Below are 24,982 nucleotides of genomic sequence, written 5' to 3'. Positions count from 1 at the left end.
GGCTGAGAGCACCCTCTCTGGCAGCCTCCATTCACCCTGACATCTAATAGTAGGGCTTTTCTGGGCCAAAAATTTTATATGCTTAAAAATAGGCCTGTGCTGAGGGTGTTGAGCTAGTCTGAAGATGAGATGTTTAGCCTGAGGGTCACCATTTCATGAGACTTCAAAGACAGTTTTCTGCTGGAGGACTAGCTGACTCTTGGGCCCTGTGGAAGGCCTGGGCTCGCTCCGTGGTCAGGAGGGCTGCGGGGTGTTGCTCTCCTGGCACAGACTGCCTCGCAGGTGTGCCTTGGCAGAGCAGGTGGCTCGTCCTGTGGCTATTCATTGGGATTCACTGACCCATGCTGCCTCCAGAGCCTCCAGCTGCTGGTGGTATCTGGAGTTCTCACCTTCATCTCGCACCCTTTGTGTTTGACTAGCTGCCTTTGGGCTGTTCTCAGGCCTCTTTTGCTTCTCTGCTGTCACTGTGCTCAGCCCATGAGATGCTTTGCAGTCCTCTCCTTGCCCGTACAGCCTCCAGATGTCCTTTTGTAAGTGGGTCATCTTGGAAGCCCAGCTGCAACCTGGCTGGAGGGCTGTGGTAACCACAGCTGGAGTCTCACACCTGGTGCTGTACCTCTCAAGTTAAAATTACCCCAAGTTAAAAATCCTTTGCCAGATGGTGTAGCCAGCCTAGGGCCTGTCACTTATAGCATTTAGACCATTTCTCCAGTGTTGTCTTCCCAGAATTAGGCATGGCTGTCACAGATGGATAAGGAATACAGACCGATACCTAGGCAGTGGTGACCAGCCTGGGACTCCGGTGTTTTTCTCTTGGTTTCCTCCCTAGGTGGAGCAAAGGCTTGTGATGGAAGTGTTGGGCCAGAAGAGCATCACCAGCCTCCGCTCATTTTCAATCTGGATCACGATATCCAGGAGCAGGAGCCTTTGGACGTGGCATCCAGAGAATATCAGGCAGTGTTACCTGCAATCAGCACGGCTTATGCAGAAGCTCTTTGGGATATTGCAACAGACAATGTCTCGGTTGCAGATTACTCCCAGGATCCAGCAGCGACCCCCTGCTGCAACGCCCAGCACGCGGCCTGCCGATGTCAAGCTCACAGGTCTCATGCAGCCTTGCTGGACCATCGCACAGAAAGAGCAACGCGGCTTTGTGTTTAATCAAGTAATTGCTCAAGCTGCTCCTTTGCTGATTCTGGCTTATGTTAACGGGACTGTCATTCAGCCTGGCTCCAGGCTTGAGGTTGGCCATGGAGGACAGGGATGGAGGCTGCAGTTCCCTTTGCTCCATGCTAGGAAACAGCATAGGTGAGTTGAGTGTCTGTATGGGCATGTGGAGGGGGTCCCCTTTCCTGCAGCTCGTCACAGACCAGGACTGTGCCTCCGGCAGACCTGTCCTGTGTTGCTGGAGGAGCAGGTCATTACAGTACCTGGTGGTTCTGGGCTTGTGGAAGTACAGAAAGGAGGCAAGGTTTTGTAAAGCTCTTTAGCTGAGAAAGAGCCAGGACTTGGATGAAAATTACCTTCTCCGAGACCTGGTTTCTGGGAAATTCTCTTGCCTTTCCATGATAGAAAATGAACCTTATAGAAGAGGGCCTATGGGAGCACAAGGAAGGGAAGGAAGGGGCCCACAACCTCTGAACAAACATCCCTTGCTGGTTTTGAGACCCTGGAAGTCTGTTGTAGAGAGAATATTTCCTGCCTTTTCCGTGCCAGGACAAGGTGAGTGCTCTGGGAAATGAAGCACCTGCTTCTCTAGCTGCCAAGTGAGGTTTTTTTTTCAACAGGGGTTGCATTAAAGACCACAACTGTCTGTAAAAGAAAGAGAGGGTTTTGAGCTCGTGGTGCCAGCTGCCCTGCACTTCCCTGGCATCTTGCTGGGCACGATGCTTGGCTTGTGCTCAGGCCGCTCTGCACTGACACAGCGGAGATCAGAGATTGTTCTGAGATGACAAGTAGCCAAGTCGTGCTATTTTGAAAGGCTGTTTGGAAACGTGTGGGAGAGAGGTGTGCGATGCAGAACTGGGGTACCTCTTCCCTGTCACCTCTCTTTTGAAAGACCAGTGATGTAACTGCATTTTGGGGGGAGTTGAGGGGAGGGTGTCTGCCCCTAGAACTCCCACCAGATCAGGGCTGCAGGCAGAGCTGCAAAGGCAAAAGCAAAGGTGCAGCTGTAACTTCGAAACAGCCAGGATTTCTCAGCAGCTGAATGAGGGGTTTTTGAAACAGTTTGGACTCAGATTTAGGCAACCAGCTCCTTCTCTTGGATCTGTCCGTGAGTAGCTTGTCTAAAGCAAAGCAAGGTGTTAAACAAGCAACAGGGAACTGGGAGTTGTAATTATGGGCAGCTCTGCCGAGATGTAGATGGACTGCCCAACAGTTTGCAGCAAGTCTGGCCTGCAGCCTCCTCACCTCCCTTGCTGGCACCAGATGAAAGCAGCAGCGCTCTGCGGACTCGGCCCGGTCGCTCTGGTCCAGGTGCAGCCGAGAGCAGCCTTCCTTTCACCAGGGCCCCAAACCCACTCTCCCACGCGCTAAAACTTAATCAAGACTGACATCTTTAGGGCCCCACAAAGAACAGCAGGAGCAGGGGCAGCGAGCAGCCGGGGACAGACCGTGACTTTATTCTCAACCTTTAAACAGCAAATTGCATCTTCTCTAATATCACTGCAAAAATACTTTGCCTGGATAAAATAGTATGTATATCCTGTACAAAGACATAAGTTCTATATATCTTCCTATAAGTATATTTATACACATAAAACAGCATAAATTAGAAAAGGGAAAAACAAGTATATAAAATTCTGGTTACATACAAATCTGATTAAATTAGCATTTACACTGTAGTTGTAACATATAACTTGTTAAATATAGCAATGTGCATACAGTACATGAACACCCCACCCAGACACCAATTCAAACAAGGGGCTAGCGAGGCCAGGTATTCAGTTAAACATACTGTAGTAAAAAGCAGTGGCCCACCTTGGGTTTTTTTCTCTTCTTTGGGACTCACAAATCTATTCTTCGACATTCCTGGCTTTTCCAAAGAACCTCCCAGCAGCTGTCCTAAGCACRGATGTTTGCTTCTCATCATGACCTCTTCGCTTTGCCCGGCTGACCTCCACGGCACAAGATTATCTACCAAAATCAAAACAGAATGGCCTTAACTTTTTTCCCAGCAACAGGGTGTGTTTCAAGTTGGTTTTGCGCACATGGGAGGAGATGGGGGAGGGAAGCCCTGCAGTGTTTTACTTTCCATTTAAAGGGAGATTTGTGAGCTGGTTTATTTATTTTCCCCCTCCCCAAATTTATAGTCCTGAGAACAGGAACCATCTGGCTTGGTGATAAATGCGTCCTGTATCTAGCTGGCATTGCGCTGAGCACAGACGCACTTGCACAAATTTGATTACTAAGGGTGGGACTCGTTCAGCTCACTAATGTCCTCCCGAAAGCTAAACTCCCGGGGTGGCTGGAGGGGAAGGGAGCGTGACACCTATCACCGTGTCTCTCTGGGCACTGCAGAGGCAAGAGTTACACACCTACATTTTAGACTCAATTAGGCGAGGGGAATCCTAAGTATCAGCAAAACCTTTTAGTGAAAGAATAAAGCAGAAACATACAGGAAAGAGGCAGCAGCAAGGACTTTAAAATGCTTCATATTGGCTACTCATGTTTAAACACAAGCCACGGGAATAAGGACCTGGGGAAAGATTTACACCTAATTCTGGATAAAGCTTGGGCAGAGCTGTGGGTCTGCCACATCACCCTAGGTGGGTCTCTCTGCTTGGACACTGACCACAGGTCTCCCTTTTGGTCAGCTCCAGCCTTTCCAGAAGTGTTTCCGAATGTTTCCCAGCCTTACAGATGTGGTCCCTACAGCCTCAGCTGCAGGCAGGTCTGCCCGAGATCTGTCTCTCGATGGGCTTTGCGAACATCACTTGCCCCGTTCTGAGGATCACGACATTGGCACTGGATCGTATGTTGCCAGAGGGACCTCAGTTAATGCAGTGATGAGCCGGGCTTCATCCTGCAGGCCCCAGCTGCCCCAGATGCCTGTTGGCGTTAGAGGGGCAGGAGCTGCCGTAAGGAACAGGAGGCTGGACAGGCTCTGCCAAACTTGCTCATCCCTCTTGTGAAGAAAGATTATTAGTAGAGCTCTGCAGCAAAATCTTTTGCCTTTCCTATCCTAACAGCCAGCTGCTGAAAAACAGAAAAAAACACTTAAAATCAGTAGTGTCACATGTCTGCACAACTGAAAGCGGGAAATGCCATCCAGGCAAACAGTGAGGAGCAACATGAACAAATACAGGTCAGGCGTAGCCAAAGATGGGGCGATAACCTGGTTGCTCATATTAAGACTCCCTGCCTTGGACAAGTGGGATGTGTGCAGACCCCGCACCGGTGCACTGATCGGGGGGAGCGTCTCCACCGCCTGCGGATAGCCCCGCTCCTGCGGCGGGGATGTCGTGGTGCTGGGGAGGCTGCGGTGCGCAGGCCGTTGGGCGCTGGAGGCATGGCTGGGCTGACGCTCCTGCCCGTCCTTCCAGGGAGCAACCTCACGCGTTGCGTGCTGCAGCGACCAACTGCTGGTTAACGTTGATCATCAGGATGAGACCTGCACAAACCTACTCGGGCTCTGCGTGCAGCCAGCCAGCGCCTCTCGCGCTCCAGGCATGGTTTATTTGCCTTAACGAAACGGCTCTCCTGATAAAACCTTCAGATCAACTCCGTTCCTGAGGCTTTGATTCTCAGGGTCTGCAGAAGAGCGCAGCCAAATGCAGGCGTTGATGGTGTAACGCCTGGAAAAGCACTGAGAAATCTGCCAAAAGAAAACACCTTTTCTACGGAATTTCAGAAGTTTTAGAAGATCTGCTGGTATGTATTCTTCAGGTCCACACATGCCATCTTGTTTCATTCTTGCTGAATCCTGTAGGATTTCTTGTGTAAAACCTTGTAACACTACCCAAAAACTTTTCTAAATATGACTTTTTGGGGCAACGAGGGTGGCTCCTGAAAGGCTGAGCCGGTTGTGCAGCCAGGCTGGTGCCAGCAGTGCACTGCCGGGCACAAAGCATATACCAACAACTCCCCAAACTGCTGGAAACTTCTGCGACTCTGATGAACTAGTACAAAAGTGGCAACTGCTTGGACAGATGATCAGAAAACAACAGGAACTGACACACCATTTGCAGCCGTAACTGTAGGTAAAACTAGAAGCGACTGTCAAATAAACAGAGCTGGGTTCATTCTTCCCTACTGCAAGGGTTTTGATCGCCCAGAAGGGTGATGCAGCTCCTCCCAGCAAGTCTCAAGCACAGCACCTTTTCCACAGCTTTTAACCTGCTGTCCATCTCAATAACATCCGAGTACTTTCCGCATAAGATGAACAGCAATTCCAAACTCCCTAGTGGACCTGAAAGCATTTAATCCACCCCTATCAATGCAAGCAAGATATGTAACTGAACTTGTTTAACCTCTTGCTACAGGATTCTTCAGCAGTACTGGCATAATCAGTAACAACATCCACATTAACTCCTGTTGAGGTCAGTTTTTAAAATCACGTAAGTCCTCCCTGGGTTTCTCATCTCTTCTCTGACCTGTCCCTCCTTCTAGTTAATGAAGAGACAGTTTCCTGCAATCAGCAACAGATTTTATGTTAGACTGAAGCTGTATTTCCTTACTATTAACAGCTGAGCCTCTGAAGTCCTGCTCACCAGCACTTGAGGTCAGGGGAAGGCAAAATGTTTTAAAACGGAGAGGCACTGCTGGGTTTTAAGCGCTGCTCTTTCCCCAGAAGTATGTCCAAGTTCAAAGCCATACTCGTGGCCTGGGCTGTGGGCGAATATTCCATTTTGTCACAAGTTTTGAGGTTTTTAAATGTCTTTTTGTTGCACACTGAAAGACAAACAAAACCCTTCCCATGTTTCCACAAAAGAGAATGCTGTCAAAACATTTTTGTTGGATAAGGTCAGGTTTTCTCTCCCTCCTTCACACAGAAGTGACTGATCCCTGAAACCCCTTCTGAACGAGTCATTGAGACCGAACATTGCAGCACTGAGAAAACAGCAGAGTTCAGTGAAAATTCAGAGCATCAAAACATCCTGACCAGCTCTCCTTACGAACTAACCCAGCAGGAGCCAATGCTGCACTGGCAGGGAGACCAGATGCAAAACACATTACCTTCAGCAGCAGAGGGGAAAAAACCGAAGTCCTAGCTGCAGACGCTTTATCTGGAAGCTCCTATTGCTAAGCCACCACATCAACGAGTATTTTTGGAAGGCTCCTTCCCTCCCACACCACCTCCTCCCTACGTTACACATGTAAGTTGCTCTGTCAGGTTAATTACAGCCCAGGATTTTGACAGATCAAAGTCCATTTAATAAAGCGCCTGCTGTTGTACAGCAGGGGTTTGGGGCTGCTTTTATACTGCGTAGTCCCAGCAGGCAGACTCATTCAGCAGCAGCGTGATTCCTGCTCGCTGGCGTTTGCTTGTCCCCAAACCACGTGTTCAAGCGTAGGTTCATAGAAAGAAGCAAAGGATTTCTTTCTGGCCCTGCTGCTCCTAGGAACATTCCTTCCAGATGCCTGGGCCAGCAGCTCTGACACGAGGGGAGACATTTTAAATATCCTTCCCAGGTAATGGAATAGGACAGACAGAAAACTTTTGTTYTGAGTTTGCAATAGGTTATGCTACAGGTAACAAAAGAGAATTGGTGCAAAGTTTATGATGTGACTTGAAAAGCTGGATTTAGGTAGTGTTTAAAATGGAGTCATGAGCTAGTCATCTTTTCTATAACACTTTGCATCAGTTTAAAGTGCCTTACAGAGGAGGTCAGCCTCAACATATGGACAAATCCTGGGACCCCAGTAAAGTTTTTACTTCCTCCTCCTTCAGGAAAAATTCCAACAGCAGGATGAGTAAAAAGAGAGTAAGGGATTCAAAAATCTGCCAAGTTTATAACTTGAAATCCATTACAATATGTTGCTGTATTAATGCATTACTATTATGAAGACACTGCTGATTACAACCAGGTCATATGGTAACCAAGCTCTCCATTTAAGTGTTAAATATTCAACATAATAAATGCTTGCATAATAGGAAGAGGAGCAGGAGAGACACTGCCAGGCTTAAGTTGGATTTTTAAAAGCCAATATGTCCTTCCAATGCCAACTGAGAAAGTGCCATTTAAAAATCGTAAAATAATTTAAAACTCTGTTAGGCTTTTCATCTTTGTATTGGAAAAAGGAGTTTCCTTTTTAGTTAGCTTGGAAATGAGGAGACCGGTGAGATTCAGTTATGTCCCGGTTGCTTTCCCATTCACTAACACAACTGACTGAAAATGCTGCAGGGAATATTAAGTGTTTATTTCTAAATGATGGTATTGTTCAAATTAAAGCTATTCCTGTTAATAGTCAAGATATGTGCAAGGCACAAAGGTCAGATCTGGATCTGAACATCATTCTGCACCTGAACTTCATTCAGCTAGTTTGTTCGGATCCATCTCTGATTATCAGGTTTGATCATCTTTCCCCATCCCTAGCTGCCATTGAGCAGGGGTGTAATCTTCCTGGCACTGTCCCTATAGCTTAATTAGTTATTTTAAGCTTCACAGTGAATTGGGACAAGCTGGGGGCAACAAGATCTCTTCTGTAAGAGGTTAATACTTTCTTCTGAGCATGAGGGTTGTATTGCTGTTTTAGGGACCCTGAATGCTCACAGGAGGAAACTCATTCTCGTCATCAAGACACACTGGTCCAGTTGCAAACTCATGCTCTGGGATAACCTCTCCTCGCAGGGCACCACCATCCTCTGAATAACCTGCCAAAGTGAAAATACAAAACATTAAGGATAAACACATGGAAGGAGGCTGGAAAAAACAATGGAGACACCATTTTATCTGTTTTAGCACAGAGCTGGTTGCTCTGGCTTTTTGGCAGAGCACTGGGGGAGTACAGAAGCAAAAGATAACTCCACCAACACTACAGACTAGAGAACAGACTAAATGGCTAGTTCCTGTAGCAGAAGCGTTCTTCCTCCCACCATGAATGCAAGAACAAATCCCAGAATAAGATCCACATCTATATGCAAACTGTAAGATTAGGGTTTATAACGTGAGAGTCGCCCAGTCCTCTCCTGCAACAATTTAGTGCTAGCTTCATTACTGAAATGTTTAACAAGTTCAGGAGAATCTGTAGAGATCATGACAAAAAAAATCAGATCTGACTTCTACATCCATGGCTTTAAACTCTGGGAAACCAGTCTGGCAGCTGGCAGCAGCTGCTGTCTGACAAACTGTAAAACAAGGCTGGATGTGGTTACTGCTCTTCTAGGGGGCCTCTGCACAAGAAGAAGTACCAGAAGAGAGTCCTGGGAAGCACAACAAAACTCCTGACCTGTTCTCAGGGGCAGAGGAGGAACCGTGAGCTCCGGAGATTCCTCTTACCCCAGCCTGCATTGCCCAAGTAACATTTCTGGCTACAATGAGCCTTTGGAAGTTCAAGGCCTTCCTATTTTGCTCCATGAGGCTTTTGTGCATCTGCCTGAGGAAGGGCCGACCTGACCCTTACCTGGCATGGTTGAGGTTGAAGGCACTGTACTTTGTCTGGCTACAGTTGCTGCGTAAGATTGAGGTAATGGAGGCTGGAGGTCGTTTTCTTTGTTCTCCTCCGTCTTTCCTGAGCCAAGCAGACTAATTGTACGGGAACGAGAGAGAGGAAAAGAGTTAGCTCTGATCCTGCCCATTTCTCCCCCAGCACTGGTTAAGACACACACACACACACACGCATCCATGTCACCTTGAAACACATCACCCGTTTGTAACACTGCATCCAGGCACCGACTGCAGCCCCAGCAGTGCTGCAGAGGAGGAGCTCGTTGGTCTCTACAAATAAAGCAGGAGGGGAAAGGAAAAGATAGGGAAAGCGCTACTACAGCTACAGGACGGTGCTGGCGTGAGAATAAAAAGGAGAAGACTGGCCACAGAAGCTTTAGCTCACAAAGGCAAACAGTGTTTCTAACCACGGAGAGAGCTGCAAAGGGCCTGCAACAGGGGCGGAATAGGTGGGTAAAGCAGCACCGGCTAGTTTAGGATGGAGTTTGAGCAGAGATACGCTATGATGTAATTTAACTCATGACCCAAGAGGCCCTTTCTGATGCTAAAAGAGGAACCCACATAGGAAGCCGGCCTGCCAGCTCCGGCCTGCCAGGTCACCGCAGGAGCACACGGGCGTCAGCGGTGTCTGAAGGAGGCAGGCAGGCCGGAGCACGCTGGACAGCTCAGCTTTGAAGTGCTTTTGTTTTGTGGCTTTTAAAAAACTGCTGGCATTTTCCTGGCTGTCAGCCACGTCACTGCTCAGAGTACATGCTACACCCCACCCCACCCCAAAGGCGTCACATCTGGAGCCAGATAGCCCAGATGAGGGGTTACGTGCCTAATTGAATTTGCATACAAACTAAACAGCAGCACAGAAAACTCCCCTTTGCCACTGCACGCCAGCAAGCATGCGTGCATGCATGTGTGCGTGTTCTTGTTTAYGGGAGCTCCCAGTCTTGCCCCACATGATCACACCGCTGAAATCATCTCTCTAGCACCCAGCCAGGCCTGGAGGAGGTACTCTGTTCTCCTGCCACCCTGGTGGTCTGCTGGCTGTTGCAGGAGGCACCCCCTAAGACCCAGCCTGCCTGCCTCTGCCATCTAGGCTGAAATGTCCCAGAGCTGCCTAGGGATTTGAAACGTCTGTGGTTTCTTCTGCAGAAAGCCCCGAGTCCCTGCCTGCTGGTGTGGGTCCCAYGGGGATCTCTCAGATTAGAAGCTAAAATCAGATGTCGCTTCTGACATCCTTGCTCCTACAGCTTCATTTTGTACTTTCAGGAGAAATTTCTGTTACTTTTTAAAAGATCAGCCTCTGTATCAAATGTGCCTGGAGCACCAGTGCACTCAAGGTGTAGTTACCTGTGTTTCTTAATTAAGACACACTCCCCTCCGTCTTGTGGGTCCAGGTTGTAGATATAGAGATGTCCATCTGACGTTGTCACTAACAATCGAGGCAGCTTCTGAATCCTAATGAGAAAAGCACGAGCCCGAATGCACACATCTGCATATAAAGCCAAGTGTTTACAGCAAGGAGAAAGGGTTAAACCTCTGCATCCCCCTGCCCTTGTACTGCTACTTGCTAAGGAGGGACTTCCAGCCACCAGCAGAGCTGCTTCCAGAAGAACATACCTGGTCTAAGAGCATCCACACAAGCGGCTGCACTAAATGGCCCAATCCACAGACCTAAGTTATTGCTGACGGTTAAGAAAGGGCAGTGCAGCCTGACCTCTACCTCCATCCTGGACTCTTTCATCTGTGGGAGCCTGTGGAAGGTAGCCCAGATGCAGAAAGCGCGCACACACACACACACACACACACACGTGCACTGCTCTGCAGGTGCAAGATAATGCACAACAGTTGTGGTGTTCTCTGTAGATAGCTACGTCTGTCCACCAGCTGGTGTGGCAGAGGGAACGCAGATGTTATTACATACGTGGAAAGCGCACAGATGTTCCTTTGTCCAGAGATGTTTAAGCGGACAGTAGCAAAGGCTCGATCCTGGTTCATCATTCCTGATACTTGAGCAGGGAGGTAGTTGGTGGCGGCCTGGAACATCTTTCCCATGTAACCACTCCAGGTTGGAGGCTCTTCTGGTCGGCTGAGGGGAGAGTCACAAAGCAGCATCAGTAAGGCTACTGCAACAGCCAGAACAACGGAAATGTTCCTGATCTCAAGGCTTTCTTTGGAACTGTACACAACTGTACCCCTGTGCATCCTTGTACAACCCCTTCCCATCCTATCAAGAAGGGCTGATTTGTTGGCACCAAGGAAAATCAATGCAGTGCTGATCCTTGCTGTGCACTTTCTCTTCCCGGTTCCCACTGCAGCGTTAGAACCCTGGATATGGCCATTAGAAAGAACCTTAATGTGGGCTAGAGAAGTGGTCATTAAAACATACCAGCTTAGATGTAAAAATCTTTATCCTCTCCTTTGCTGTGGGGAGGAATGAGAAGAACTTAACTTTTGTTGGTCCAAAAAAAGCTCAGAACAGCCACTTTTGAAGTAATGGGGACTTTGCAAGACCGACTTTGATACAGAGCATTAAGCTGTGCATTTTCCAAGGCTTCAGGAGCACTAGGTAGGAGCAATGTGTCTTTCTGGCCTGTCACATGGAAGGAGGACAGATTAGAGAGCACTATGAAGCCTGCAAAGAGAGGATGGATGCAGCAGACTCTCAATGAAAGAGTTGGGGTAACAGCATCTCTCCATTCGTGTCATCCTCCCACCACGCCATGGCAGGCTCTCATGGTGGTAGATTCACAGAGTGAATGATACGGTATCAGAAATCCTCCTCTCCTGCAGTGACAGAATCCCTCCCCGTGGGTGAACCACAGGGACTYGCTGGCCCATCGCTCTGCTGCCTACGGTGGGACCCTTCTGACGGCTCACGAAGAGCAGTGGTGCAGCAATACCGCCTCGGTTCACTCTAGCAACTCCAGCATGAGCAGCATCTTGCTGCGAGGGAAAACATTCCCTTGGATACAAGGGAAGGAGGCAGGAGATGGCAGCAGCTAGTGAGCCCAGAACGTGCCTTGGGAGGCTGACAACAGGAATGCAGCGTGTAGCTTTTCAAAGTAGTGAGTCCCTCAGGACAGGAAGCAAAAGAGAAGGTTTGCAGCTAGTGCTGTTCATGGAGAATACGTGGTGAAATGGAGGCCAGCTGTGCAGAGGCAGACATCCGAGGCAGGCACACCCCCGGAGCCAGCAGGTTAACCCAGGGCCCCCTCACCTGTCAGTGAGATGTTCCAGTTTAAAGATGTGCACAGTCTCCGTGTTACTTGAAGCACACAGGAACTGAGAATCCATACTGAATACCAGAGAGCTGATGTTCACATACCTAGAGCCAAGGAAAGACGAGACTGGTCACATCATGGCACACCGCCAAATGGGAACCGGTAGGTTTTGCTCACAGACAAGAGGATGGGGAGGAAGGAGAGCCCATACACTGCGAAAAGGACCGTGCCTGCCTGCTGCTGAGGTTGCAGGCTCACTGGCTAGCATTTCCCTAATCCCTTCCTTCAGCAGAGCTGAGTTAATGGCAAAAGCCAGGGAGGTGGCAACATCCTTGCTCACACAGCTGTTTGTGGAGAAAACATCTGTGCTTCCCTTTCTAGAGCTGCTAAAGCTCCTGGTACTGCAGAGGCCAGGGAGGATGTGCAAAGCACCGGATAGTCCAGATACATGTGACATCTCTTCCTGTGCAGGCTCACCAGGGCCAGGGTGTCTCCGTTACAGCAGTCTCTGMACTAGCAGAAGTGGGTATAAAAAATATCACAGGCAGGTCAGGGATGAGGGACAGGGAAAAATCTGGAAACAATCTACTGAAAACACTTGAGGGAGTCTGCTGAATGGGAGCAGCAGCCCATCCCTGCCTTCAGACTTGGGGTCTGCCCCAAAGACTTGGTAGCTTCAAAACAACCCCTTTGAGAGGGCAAGAGGCAGGATGATAACTTTGGGGACTTCATTATTTTAAGTAAGAAACAAAGAAGAACACAGCAAATGGACTGAATCTACCTCTGTTCTCTGTGACTGCCCTGTTCTGCAGCACACTGAATTGAACCACTAAACTTGCCGGAGGCAGCTGGGAGCAGCATGGTTGTCTGGCACAATGACATTTCTATTTGATGCACTCACTCTTGTTTTCTTTCTGCAAAAGATGGCAAAGCCACCAGGATCTGACGTTGCCATATCCCTGTGTTTACATTTCTGCTCCTAGAGCCCTCTGTATACTTGTCACTGCTGGAGGAATGAACTGACCTTTTCATCCCTCGCCGGAATTCGTAGAGCTTTTGCCCACCAGGAACGGAAAATACACGAATGACTGTGCCCTGAAAAAAATGCAAGTGGAAAGGTCACATGGGAGCAAGGCAAAGAGCGAGAGCCCCTTTTCCAGCACACCAAAAAGAGTCAGCAAAGACTGCTCCTGTTCGTCAGCCAGGGTACACCTGAACCTGGGGTAAACCTGAACCCAGTGAACTGGCCTCTTACAAGCCAGCGTCCTTTCATTTGCCCCTCCCCTCGGCCAGCTCTGTTTAAAAAAGCACCGCTCAAAGCTCCCGTTCTCCACGCACCAGGCCGCTGACGCACCAGAGCTAGCGGTGATCCCACTGCCAGCCGTGGGCTGAGAGCGGCAGGCAGCGAGGAGGTTGCTCAAAGCAGCGCTCACTCACTTTTTCAGAAGCGCTTGCCAGCTTCGACCCGGTGGAGTTGAAGGTTAGAGCAGCCAGAGGCCCGTCATGGGCAGGAATTGTGCAGGCTGTTTTCTGTAGGACAGAAGGTAGTGTGAGYGTAAAGAGACATGCTGCTCCTCAAACGTGTACGGGGAAGGTGCTCCCTGCCTTGAGCCCATCTAGGGCTGTATGTGTTCAYGGGATCATAAYGCAGTTATGGTGTCCCTTCAACACYCGCAGCATTTCTTATCTCAGCTCTGCCTCACGCTCCATCTTCCACCTACCAGAGTCACTGCGAGTAAGCAAAGCTCATTTCGGCTGCAGAAGTCCTCAGCTCCCCACCTCTCCAGACCAGGCTGCAGGAAAGCAACTGCACCTTCTCTGAAGCCCAGCATTTTTTTTGCGCAGAGAAGGAGCTGACCTCCATGCAGTYTGCTCTCTGCGCGCCATGACCGTACAGTGAACATTGCTGCAGCAACACCACCCTGATACCTGCAGGGAGCCCAGGCCCTTGCTAGTCCCTCTCACAGCAGCAGCGTGCGTTTTCCCCTTGTGCTCTGCTCCTCCCCTGCTGCAGATCCTTAGCCTCTTCTAGTTCCCACTGCACGTACAGAGCGACAGCGTTATGTAATCCAAAGCCCTGGCATAAACAGCAGATAATCATGACCCTGCTGCTAGCCAGGGACAGATTTCCTGAGGGGCTGYGGACACCTCGCCCTCCCCGTCAGCTCTGGTTCAACATCGCTTCCACCCCGTGAGATGGCAGAGCAGCTGCCCAGGACCCGCACTGCGGCTGCGGATGGAGCAGCTTCAACCCTCCRTGAGCCACCTGGGTCACATCCCGTGCACTGGATACGCTGCTGCCGCTCCCGTAGGAAGCCCCATCTGCTTCAGCCTGGCGGCTGCTCTCAGGCTGTAGGGCATGGATCCCGTTTTCTGTATTACCCCAGGACTGGGAAGTGGATGTGCTGATCTCAAAGAGGCAGCCTGTCTGGCACGGCGTCCAAGCGAGGCGCTGGGGAACGTGCCTGCCCCGGGCAGTTGATTCCCTTGCAGTCCAGCTCAGTGGAGTGCACTTCTTCATCCCTCCCAAAGGCCCCGTTGGCTCTGCTGCGGCTCTGTTTGTTTTCAGTCCCTGCCGGTATCCAAATGGGCGAGCTTTGCGCTTACCAAAGTATTTCCGTCGTAAAGCACGATCTCTCCGCTGGTCGCACTGCCAGGATAAGCCAAGTAGGAGTTGGCGTGGTTAATCGAGAGAGCGCACAGACCTGGCAAGGCAAGAAGAACGCAGCTGAGGTCGTTTGCCGGTGGAGGACAAAATGCAGAAAGGCAGCCACGGACACGGCGGGGGGTCAGGTGCTGTCTCATTCTGGGGCAGTGTCCGGTGTTGGGAGCACGCTGGGGACGCGCTGGCAATCCCTCGGCCGTGGGGACACCTGCTGGTACGGGACAGTACGGCTCCCTTCCCCGGCCGTGTCCTACCCCAGACCCTGYTCAGAAGGAGCCTAGATTCTGCTTAACGTCAGACTCGGCTTCTCCCCCCAATCACCTCTGCTGAGAAAGCAAGACCAGGCGCACAAGCACAGCAAGGGACACCTTGGTCTCAGGGCTAATAGGATTCGTGTCCAGACACAGCGGGACACATCACCTCCAGCAGCGAGCAGGGCGTAAGCGCGTGGCCAGCAGGCTGAGAGGAGCAGCGCGGCGGTACGCGGCCCCATACGGAGCCCGGCACGGCTCGTGCCGTGGCTGCGGGGCCGGGTAATGCTGTTTCCTTTTTCTCCAAAGGGAGAAGGAAAGCAGAGAGAGACAAAACAAATACCACAGTTGTGCAGAGAGTTTCTGATGGACAAAGAATTTGAACTTAACTAAATTTTAACCTCCCGGAGAATTCTTCCCCATGGGCGCGGGTAGGCCCATCCACCCGCCCCCCGAGGACCTAAGGAAATAAAGCTTCTCTTCCTAGCTCTCATTTCTGCCGTTGGCTGAAGGCCCATCCCCGTGAATCCCATCACGGACAGAAATGGATCTCACTTGCTGCCCGCACCAGAAGCGCTGTCCTTGAACACGTGCACACAACCCTCTCGGACAGGAGGCAAGGGTTTGACGTGACCTGAACTGCCGCCCCCCGCTGAGGGGTCCCGCGTAGCCCCCCTTGCGGAGGCAGCTGCAGGGTTAAAGGTTATCGGGGAGCCTGGCAGGCTCTGCGCTTCGCTCCCCGAACAGGAAGCGCGCACGGGTGCATGTACGCGCACACACACGCACGCACGCACACGCGTGCGCGCACACGCCGTGCAACCCGTCTGGTCGGGATGCTGCCCTGGCCCCGGCCCAGCAGCAGGGAAGAATCGGCTGAAGCTCTTGTTTTAGGTCATTGTTTATAACTAAACAAAGAGACCGCAGCGGAGCCAGGGAGCCGCAGGATCGGCCAGGGCCCCCGGGACCCAGGCCCTGCCAGTCAAAGGCATTTACACCCTGCCAGGGACCTGTGCACCGCGAAGCCACCGCTCCAAGCAGAGGATCCAGAGAAGGCTCGAGCTAAACAAAGCAAGCTCTGAGCCGGCTGGGCTGTGAGTCACCCTCTCCCTCTGCTCCGCGCCTGTCTGGAAGAGGCGAACGGAAAACCAGGCCAGGGGAAAACACAAACACGAGTGTACCGAGCTGACCTCAGGGATGCACAGAGAACAAGGACCACAAGGGACACGGGGAGCCTTTGAAGATGCTCTTCTGCTCTCGACAGCCCTGAGGAGGGTCAATGCACGCAGCAGCGGGCCCGTGCAGGCGAGGCACAGCCGTGGCGCTGGTGTTGCTCAGGATGGCACCTCTGAGAGTGCAGTGTCGCAGGTGACTTGCTTAAGCAGCATGGAAAAAAACCTACCACATTAGAGAAGCCTGTTCTTGCTCTAACATGAGCAGGTCCTGCTGGATCTGGAGCCTGGGGGGAATCACAGGAACTGAGGCAACGGAGTGGTCTGACACTGGCTTGGGAGTCCCCATCACCAGGAAGGGGGGCCCACTTTAAGCAAAGATGGACAAAGTGCCTGTTGGAAAAGCCCCTGTCAGAGCGGTGTCCTGCTGCCCCTCCTGCAGCTGAGCAGCCGCGATGCGATTCCCAAAGTTGTCCTCCCAGCTCCCCGAGACGTGCCCTCGTGGCACGCGCATCAGCACGAGCACTGCGAACTCCTCGGTGCAAATCCTGACTCTGACGTGAGTCACCTCGCAGCCGTGGCCCTCCCTTGAGCCGTCCTGCCCTCCTTGGAGGGATTCAAGCAGGGACTTGCTGGGGAAAGGAGCCATCCTCCCTCTCCTCCTGCACCGCAGACGCTCCTGTGTCCAGGCTTTCACGGTGGCGGGTAGTCAGCCCCGCTCAGTGCTACTCCAGGGACCTTGTTTCCCTCCCACTGACTGCAGAGCAGATCAGACAAGCTCGTGTGCTTCTCGCCTGGAGCTGGAGAGCTCGCGGACAAGCGGTGCGGTTTCCTCTCAGGAGAGAGACTCACTCCTTATTTGAGCACACATGAAAACTAACAGACTCACCCACCCCGGGCACTTTCCTCTCCTGCATGGAGGAAGCTGGCCAAACATTACCAAGAGGACAGCCCCGAGCATGTGCAATCTTCCTGGAAAGGCCGTGCACATCACTGCCGCAGGAAACTGCTTCTCCAGCGCTTGGTCACAGCGTGTACGTGCAAAGGGAGCAAGAGGTCACCCCACTTCCCCCTTATCCCTGAGACAACAGCGCTGGCTGCTTCCGCGTGCTGCAAGCACCCCCGGGGCCTAGCGCCACGCTCTGCCGAGCAGCYGAAGGAAAACGATGGACACAGAGCTGGGTCCTGAGCAGGAACAGCCAGAAGTCTCGACAGCGGGTGTGCAGCAAACCCCTGTACTCCACTGCTGGCTTTACAGCGCCCGGGGCGCGCACCAGGAGCTCAGTGCTTCCGGGGGGCCACGCTTGCTGCGTGCTCTAACACCCGCACACAGACTTCTGTTCGCGAAAGGCTTGACAAAAGAGCGATAAGACCCCACTGCCTTGACTTCCCGGACACACCGTCCTCGCGATCAGCCTTGGGACTAAAGCAGATGTTCCAGGGACAAGGGAGCACACGTGGCAAGCACAGCACTTGTCACTCAGCTCACTTCAGTGACAGCTGCTGCAGTAAAGGAGTTTTAAAAAATTAAGTACAAATGAGTCCTGCGATCCGCAACAGCCCGGTCCTGTCCCAGCGATGGCTGATTGCTGGTGTGTTTAAGCTATGACGGGATCATTCTGCCCCACTGCAGAACAGCTCCAGGCATGGGTGTCCCCATCCTTGCTCATGTTGCTGGGCTTTCTCAGAAAGGTTTTAAACTTTAATTATATTTGCAGCATTTAGTATGCTTAATCCACATGAAAAGGCCATCTGTTAAGACCTGAAGTAGGTCAGGGGAGAAGCCAGGAACAGCGTCCGTTGGAAGCTCAGAAGCCAGGCGTGAGCACGTCAATAACTTCACAACCAACCACCCTCGAAAAGATGCTGCAGTCTGCGACTGGGATATGACAGCAACATACGGCAGCGCTGCCGCGGGCACTCAGCCAAGTTTCCCTACTCGCAGCCAAAAATAGCTTCTCTCCCATTAACAGGAAAGCCGGATTCACCCTACGCTGTACAGCAGGGATTTGTTCTGCAGCCACCTGCCCTGCCCCTTGGGTTTGCCACATAGGTGGAATGGTATCAGGCTCCTGGGAGCTCCCTGGCAGAGCTCGCTCGGACACACGGTGGAATTAGTGGTGTCCCTGGCTGCTTTTTCTGCCCGGGGTGCTCTTCACAGCACTAATCACCTTGGGAGCCGACCCCAAGCACACGGGCAATCACGGGGGCTTTCTACCTTAGCGGAAGAGCGTATGTCTGTAGCCAAGAGAGAACCTGGGTTAACCACAGGTCTGAAGGGAGCGTCAAGCTGTACAGCACGGCATGAAGCTACGCTGCCCATCTGCTGACTCATGCCAGCAGCACGGGGAAGCAGGACTCCTTTGTCCAGAGAGCTCAGACACCGTGGGACTCTGACACAGGACACTTTGAAGGAAGGGCAGGGAGCCCCAGAGGAAAATATTCAAGTTGCCCTATATACGGAGGGAAGCTTCTGGTCCTGGCCTGCCTTAGAGCCTTGCTCTTTCGACAGAGAATCAAGGCACACTCTGAGAAACTGAGAGCTGCCCTGACATCCCACGTGATGACAGGAAGGGACYGAGTCTGGGAGGTGAAATCAGACCATGCCGACCATTTTAGCTCTCCTTAGAAGCATTTGCTCAGGACAGAACAGCGTTTCTTCTCTCACAAGCCAGTCTGACCGCCTCCTGCATGTTTGGCTCCTCAGCACTGAATTAATTGTGCTACTAAGAATACACAAACCACAGGCTGGTTTAAATTCTAGCACTAATGTTGTGGCTCTGCTAAGCTCCTGCAGAGCTGATCTCTCCCTTTCCCCCAGTCTCCCATGCTTACCTGTTGTGTTTGGAGGTGTATCCAGAATAGTCTTCAAAAGCTTCATGTCCTTAATGTTATGGATGTAAATTGACTCCTCCAGGCAAACAATCAGCCTCTGCAGGAACACAAGGGACATGTACAGAACCTCACCAGCATGGGGACGGTGCCTCTATTTGCCGGTCCCATAGTTCACGCACCCAAATCTTTGCTGTCTGAAAAGCTCAACAGGGATTTCTGACACATCCATGCAGCCAAGTGTCAGCCCCACAGCAACTGCCAAGAAAGGAGCTGCCAAATGATGGGGAGGAAAGGCAGAAGGCAAAAGGGAAGCCTGATGTGGTAACCTTAGCCCTGGGCCACCATTACCATGATCGCTAAAGCTTTGTGTCTCAGCTTGGTCCAGATCTCTTCATGTTACCATGGAGGTATTTTGCATAGATGCTTTTTGGGGACCAGGCTTTGGACCTGGTTGACAGGTTGTGTTTTCTAAGCCTGGGTAGCATTCAGCTCCACCATTAGTGCCAAGCGTCCAGAAGCTCTGAAAACATCCCAATAAAAATGTAAGGCCAGACACTCTCTGAGATCCTGAAGTTGAAGCACCCAAACCCATGTACAGGAAGCCTCCACCTCTTTAGAAATGAGGCCACTTATTTAGTATCTAAATGTGGAGTTTAGTCACTAACTTGAAACACCCACATTAGAAAAATCTTTGCCTTGCTCCACCATTCCTGCTCAGATCAAACCCTTTCCCACTTCTATTCCTGCTAACCACAGCATCTGGGGCTGTGTCAGAGCCATTTTGGATTTCCAGGAAGACTCTTCCTTTTCTACAGTAACAGCCCTCAACTTGCTAACTGAGACTGTCAGAGTAATATTTATACAGCTGATTTCAGCAAAGCTATCACATACTTTCCCAGAACTGCAAAACACACTGCTGCTGACGAACATGTGACGGGAGGTTTTCAGATGACAGCGAAGCAGCAGCAAGAGGTGCTGGCACCAACAGGGACAAAATCCAAGAATGGACAAGATGACTGACAGGGAGAGAGGTGAACAAGCAAAGTTGGCTTGAACAAGCCCATCGGGTGTTAAAGAGGGCTGATTCTCTGCCTTCCGTGCAGTCCCACAGCCCACGCTAACATCAGCGTAAAACATGCTGAGCTGAGGAATGGGTTTTATCCTTGCTCCTTTTTGACCGAGCCTCACAGAGGGTGCTGGGTGCTGCAATAGCTACACATCATTCAAGGCACTGTACATTGTACAACATACTACTGCTCACCAGTATTTCTCTTTAATATTTCACTTAGACATCAGCCAAGGTAAACATTTGACCTGTATGCTGATGACTTGAATGCATTGGGTGTGGATGCAGCCAGAAAAAAAGTAGCAAACCTCTCCAAGAATTCAGCAGGGTTTTCAGCACAGTGAAGCAAAACCCAGGAAGGTTGCAGGAGAGCTTTTYGCTGGTCCTACAGCACAGCCTCCTTCCCCACTTTGAGACAAACCATGATCTAGCTTACACCATATGTAAAGCTGGAAACAAAGAATTCCCATGAATCAGCAACAACTGAGGGATTCTTTCATTTGCCTAACATGGATTTTCCACAAAGAGATCAAATCAGAACATGCAACTGTTCGTTTGAAGAGATCTCTTTGTATTTTATCTGCCACCATTTTCCTGTGTTATGGTTGGTATGGGATTTGGCCTTCTATGGACTTTTAACAAAGCAGTATTGCTTTCATACAAAAGTCTAGGGAAGGGGTTCAAACATCACAGCACGTGCTGAACCTGACTGCCACCAGCTTAAAACCTGAATGCAGACTTGAACTCTGCAGTCTTCAGTTACATAAGGATAAATTTGACCCAAAGTATTACTGATCTCACGCCACCACGCACTCTAATGCTGTGCGTTCGCACTCCTGGGTCAGAGCTGCCTGCAGAGATCGAGTTAGCTCTGAAGTCCAATGTGTGTGAACACAGCTCTGCCCAAGCTGAAAAGCAGGTACCGTACTCGAGGAAGAAGGTTGTGCTCACACCCTGATGTCTGCCACGCTGACACAAGATAAATCACTGTGCTTTTGCGAGCGAGACGCCAGGGGACTGTCCTCTCTCTCCCTGAATATTCTGCAGCATCTTCAAATCTATCCAGATTTATCCCTGTTATGGTTGCAAGGCAAGCTCAGCCCAGGATTTGAACCCAAGCTCATAAAGCAGCCAAGGTATGTGGATGCATGACTGAGTCTAGGCATCTACAGGCAATCTCTGGAGCAACACATGGGAAAAAGCCTGAACTTATGTTAGTCCCACACTGATTGCCTAGAGCTGCTAAACAGAAACTGCCAGTTTTTTAGTATATATATTTTATATATATATACACACATATACACACACACACACACCTATCTGTAATTAGAAGGAAGTCCGTATTTTGCCAGTTCCATTGCAAGTTTCAGTGGGAAAAAAAATCAGTTCAGGACAGATTTAATTGTAGTATAGGAACTTCTGGTCAAACACGGCTTTACTGGAAACTCAACCCAGAGTTTCCTTATGGGAGAGCCTTACTACAGGATCCACTGTTGCTAACCTAGGAGAGGCTGATTGTATACAATTATACAAACTGCTTATTTCTTCATTGTAGAATGTCCTCTGCTTCTTATGGCATATACTTTGAAAATAATTATGGATAAAAAGAAAAGATGACATAAAATCCTCCAAAAAAGGTTCATGGCTGCTACAGGACTGTGTGTCAGTTCAGAGAATGACCCCTTAAAAACCTTTCTCAAAGTGGCTTGAACATTTTCTGTATCTTTAAAACCTAAACAAGGTTGCCAGCAGTACTTGAAGCCTTTTTCCTCATCCATGGAGTTCAAGTTACTGCTAGTTTTTTTTTTAAACCAACTTTGACAGTCTCATTTGCAACAAAGGTGGCAGAGATGGGCTGAAGCCTGAAGTCAGGGCTTGGAATGCAACAGAGAGAAGATGACAAAAAGGTATTTTTTTTAAGCAAAATTGCATGCTGAAAAGGCAAGAAAGCAAACAATAAAAAGCTTCTGCTTAACTGCTAGGAAAACAAGGACTCAGGCTCATTTTACTGAAGCAAACAGTTACAGCAGATAATATTAGCAGCCATCCTTCCCCTCTGTCAGGGATTTCTGTTTGCTTACGGCACCTGTAGCAGAGCTGGTGAAAGAGAACACGTATCTAACCTCAGCTCCATGTTCACAATCTTGGTGCAAACCCGCCCTGGTTTTTGCTGCTCTGCTAGGCAGTGGGGTCCCAGTTATACTCTTCTGTGTGAAGAGTCAACATCAGCAAAGGGACAAAGTGGGACACCTCTGGCTAGGCAATTTCTCTAGCCTCTTACCTGACGATTCAGCCGGATGGACAAAATGTTACTGGAATAGCTATAGTTGCAGATCTCTGTCCCTTTCTTGAAGTGGTAGACATTCATTTGCTGTGGCTTGGCATGACTGACCACAACCACGAGGCTGCTGGAGAACAGACGCTCCACGATGTAAACATCTGGGATTTCGTCTAGGTACAGAAGGAAAGTAAGATAGAGTCTTTAGCTTGGAACACGGAAGGTTTGTTTGCAGAGAAAACTGAGACAGCTCAGGAGGGAATCCGGCTGGAAGGCTCACTGCTAAGATGTTCAATATCTGCTTTTGTTAAAAATTATCAATATCTGGCACAAAGCATATAGGTCTAAGTAGGAAGGAGTTAATGGACTTTCCCTGAAGGCAGAATTTAAGCCAGCCCCATTTGACAGTGCTGTTGTGCCTCTCCTTGGCAGGGCCCTCCAGCTGTAGTTAATCCTTGGGAACAGGATATAAAGAGGAAGAGCTCACCCTTATCAAAGGAAATGAGTGTCCTGAGCAGCTTGGTTGGGGACCTTCCTGGAGGGAGCAAGCTAGCCAGGCCTCACTGAGGTAAGGAACAACTGTATGTAACTCACTGTTCTTCTGCATGGTGCCTGATTTCTCCCAGCCTCCTCAGAGAAGGCTGATGCATTTAATCCCTCTCCAACACTGCAGTCGTSGTTTCTACAGAGCTCTAGCATGGCTCCTGGCTGTGCTGAACAGTGGTGTGGTATGTCTTGCAGAGACCACGCTAGGGATGACTTCTGTTGTGCTGAGGTGGCACCATTACAGTGGTCCTGGACTATGAGTTCTAGTATGGATAGCTGTGAACTGTGTCTGATGCCTGGGCTGTCCTGTACTGGAGGTACAAGGACCATGCTACAGCCATGCTGTGGGACTGCCCGAGTTTCAACCCATCAGCCTGAGCATGTCACTGGCAGGGATCCATTTCTCTTTGGTCCTTGGTTTGGCTCTGGGGACAATCCAAACTCCTAAACAGTCTTAAAATATGGCTGTGGCTTGCTGCTATGTAGTTGCTCAGTTACTCTGTGAGGCAAAGAACAGAAGAATCTGGACTTTGCTCCAGATGAGGCAGCTCTGCCTGGTTGCCTAGGCTCCATCTATAGCCAGTGGAGAGAGACTGGCATCTCCCAGGTGTCAGCTATATCTTGGTTGGGGTAAGTCTGGGCCAAAACACTTCTGGTGATGGCCTGAACCAGACCAGAGTATGTGCTCCATGAGGTCTGACTTGTCTCAGGCTAGGTGCATTATAGACTGCTCTGAACAGAGCTAACAGCTGAAAACCTCTTTACACTGGAAACCTGTTAAAAACATATTTCTTATAAATATCATATTGGGCTCAAAGCCTGCAAGTTATCCAGCATGAATGGGGTGGCCTAAAGTCTTCTGTACATGTATCCAAAACATGCTAGCAGTGAACTAGCTCTGAATGCTGCAAACCAGCCCTGTGGGAGCAGGACAGACTGCTGCTTTCAGACTGAACCAGCAGCGGAAAAATGATCTGGACTCTAAACTTGTGGGACTCCTTCAACTTTGTTAAAATACTGCTGGTGGTTAGGAAGTTTCTCCAAGGCTGTAGCTCAGACTAAAGGCCCCTGTGCATGGTGCAACAACCAGCACAGTTTCTCTCCTGATATGGTACAGCAGAAATGAATGCCATCTATGCGATACCAGTAAGCAGAATAGCTCCCTCGAGGCAGATCAGAAGTGCAATAGTACAGCTGTTGGCCAATATTCTACTGCAGCAAAACAGGAGACTTACTGCTTTCGTGGACCTGGTCCAGTTGCTCCACAGAACTTAAGGAGAAAAGCCTGTATCCAGTTGTGGTTCCAATTGCCAGGGAGCTGTAAAGATAAGACAAGAGTCAGCAAATTCAGATCTTACGGCTTCCAGGTTACAGCAAGAATTACAGGAGATAAGGGAAACAGGCTGTTCCTGGTACAGTGATCTGTGAAGGAGCAACTTCAGTATCCACTCTCAACCTAAAGCAGATAAGATAAGCCCAACCATCCTGCTTCCCATCTGAGGCTACCTCAGCCTACAGATGGTGAGGGTCCTCATGAGGCAGCAAAGTAGCATCCATTCATACGACCCCTGCGGCTGCCGTAGGAATGGACGGACACATTTCCACCTGCCAGGCTGCAGACAAGACCTTTGGGACATGGCTGCACTGGAGAGTTGGAAAGAGGGCTGTTTCCTAAGCCATGAGCTGACCTATCTGCATTGACACTTCAACTTCTAGGGGCTGCGCAAGCTTCGCTTTCACCGCTAAAGGCAGCAGGTACAGGCCCTTACRCCAAGCGCTGGCTCTGCTCGGTTCCAGTTGTGGTAAGCAGGAAGGTCTTAGGGCAGCAGCTGGCCGAGGACACCAAAGCACAGTGTCGGTACGATGGCTGCGGCCCGCAGGTTCGCTCGGCAGCGCATCGCGGCCCTTCAGAGCGCAGTTTTTGCTCAGCCACCGAGCAAACGCACAGCAGCGCTGCAAACCTAACGGCCCTCCCCGGTGCGGGACACGGGTGTCCGCGGAGCTCATCTCGGCCCCGACCCGGGCTGATCGGGGCTGCTGCCCACGGCTGCCGGCGGGCTCGCGCCGCTCGCTGCTTCAGGGATCGCTTGGAGACGGCAGGAAAACAAGGAGCCTGGGAGCGGCRGAACCAGGCGCTGCAGGGGATCCGCGCTCCACGGAAACCCGCCGCCGCCTCCGAGGGCGGCAGGTCGGCAGCCGGCGGCGCGGGCCGCTCACCGGGAGCTGCGCAGGCCTCTCGCCCCCGGGCACCGGGGCAGCTCGGCGGCTGCTCTTGCCCCGCTGAGGCGGCGGCCGCCGCACGGGCCGGACCGGACCGACACCGGCGGGGCGCGCTGCCGCCGGCG

The 24,982-nt window shown here is 50.7% G+C and overlaps 2 protein-coding genes across 7 annotated transcripts in view; one reads left to right on the top strand and one right to left on the bottom strand.

The window, feature by feature from the left end:
* Window positions 1-2,846, top strand: part of ARSG (arylsulfatase G) — a 60,943-nt gene extending 58,097 nt beyond the window's left edge. For all 4 annotated transcript variants that reach the window (XM_026067481.1, XM_026067480.1, XM_026067482.1 and 1 more), the window contains one exon: window positions 830-2,846. In XM_026067481.1, the coding sequence (XP_025923266.1) occupies window positions 830-1,161 (332 nt within the window). In that variant the 3' untranslated portion in view covers window positions 1,162-2,846. The remainder of the gene's footprint in view (window positions 1-829) is intronic.
* WIPI1 (WD repeat domain, phosphoinositide interacting 1) lies at window positions 2,603-24,425 on the bottom strand. Of its 3 annotated transcripts, none has more exons than XM_026067487.1 (13): window positions 24,407-24,425; window positions 23,873-23,955; window positions 22,095-22,264; window positions 18,748-18,844; window positions 14,435-14,532; window positions 13,265-13,357; window positions 12,852-12,922; window positions 11,824-11,931; window positions 10,528-10,692; window positions 9,954-10,061; window positions 8,569-8,690; window positions 7,719-7,819; window positions 2,603-3,138 (listed from the first exon to the last, which is right to left on the bottom strand). In XM_026067487.1, exons 3-13 carry the CDS (start codon window positions 22,179-22,181, stop codon window positions 3,091-3,093), a joined length of 1,098 nt encoding a protein of 365 aa, XP_025923272.1. In that variant the 5' UTR covers window positions 22,182-22,264; window positions 23,873-23,955; window positions 24,407-24,425; the 3' UTR covers window positions 2,603-3,090. The 3 variants fall into 3 exon arrangements, with proteins under 3 accessions (XP_025923272.1, XP_025923271.1, XP_025923270.1); XM_026067486.1 differs by lacking the exon at window positions 2,603-3,138 and adding an exon at window positions 3,146-5,895; XM_026067485.1 differs by lacking the exon at window positions 2,603-3,138 and adding an exon at window positions 5,902-6,632.
* Window positions 24,426-24,982: the final 557 nt, after the last annotated feature.

This window comes from Apteryx rowi, unplaced genomic scaffold (assembly GCF_003343035.1).
Source record: "Apteryx rowi isolate R43461 unplaced genomic scaffold, aptRow1 scaffold_26, whole genome shotgun sequence".
Lineage (NCBI taxonomy): Eukaryota > Metazoa > Chordata > Aves > Apterygiformes > Apterygidae > Apteryx > Apteryx rowi.
This window is presented reverse-complemented; position numbering and strand designations above follow the sequence as displayed.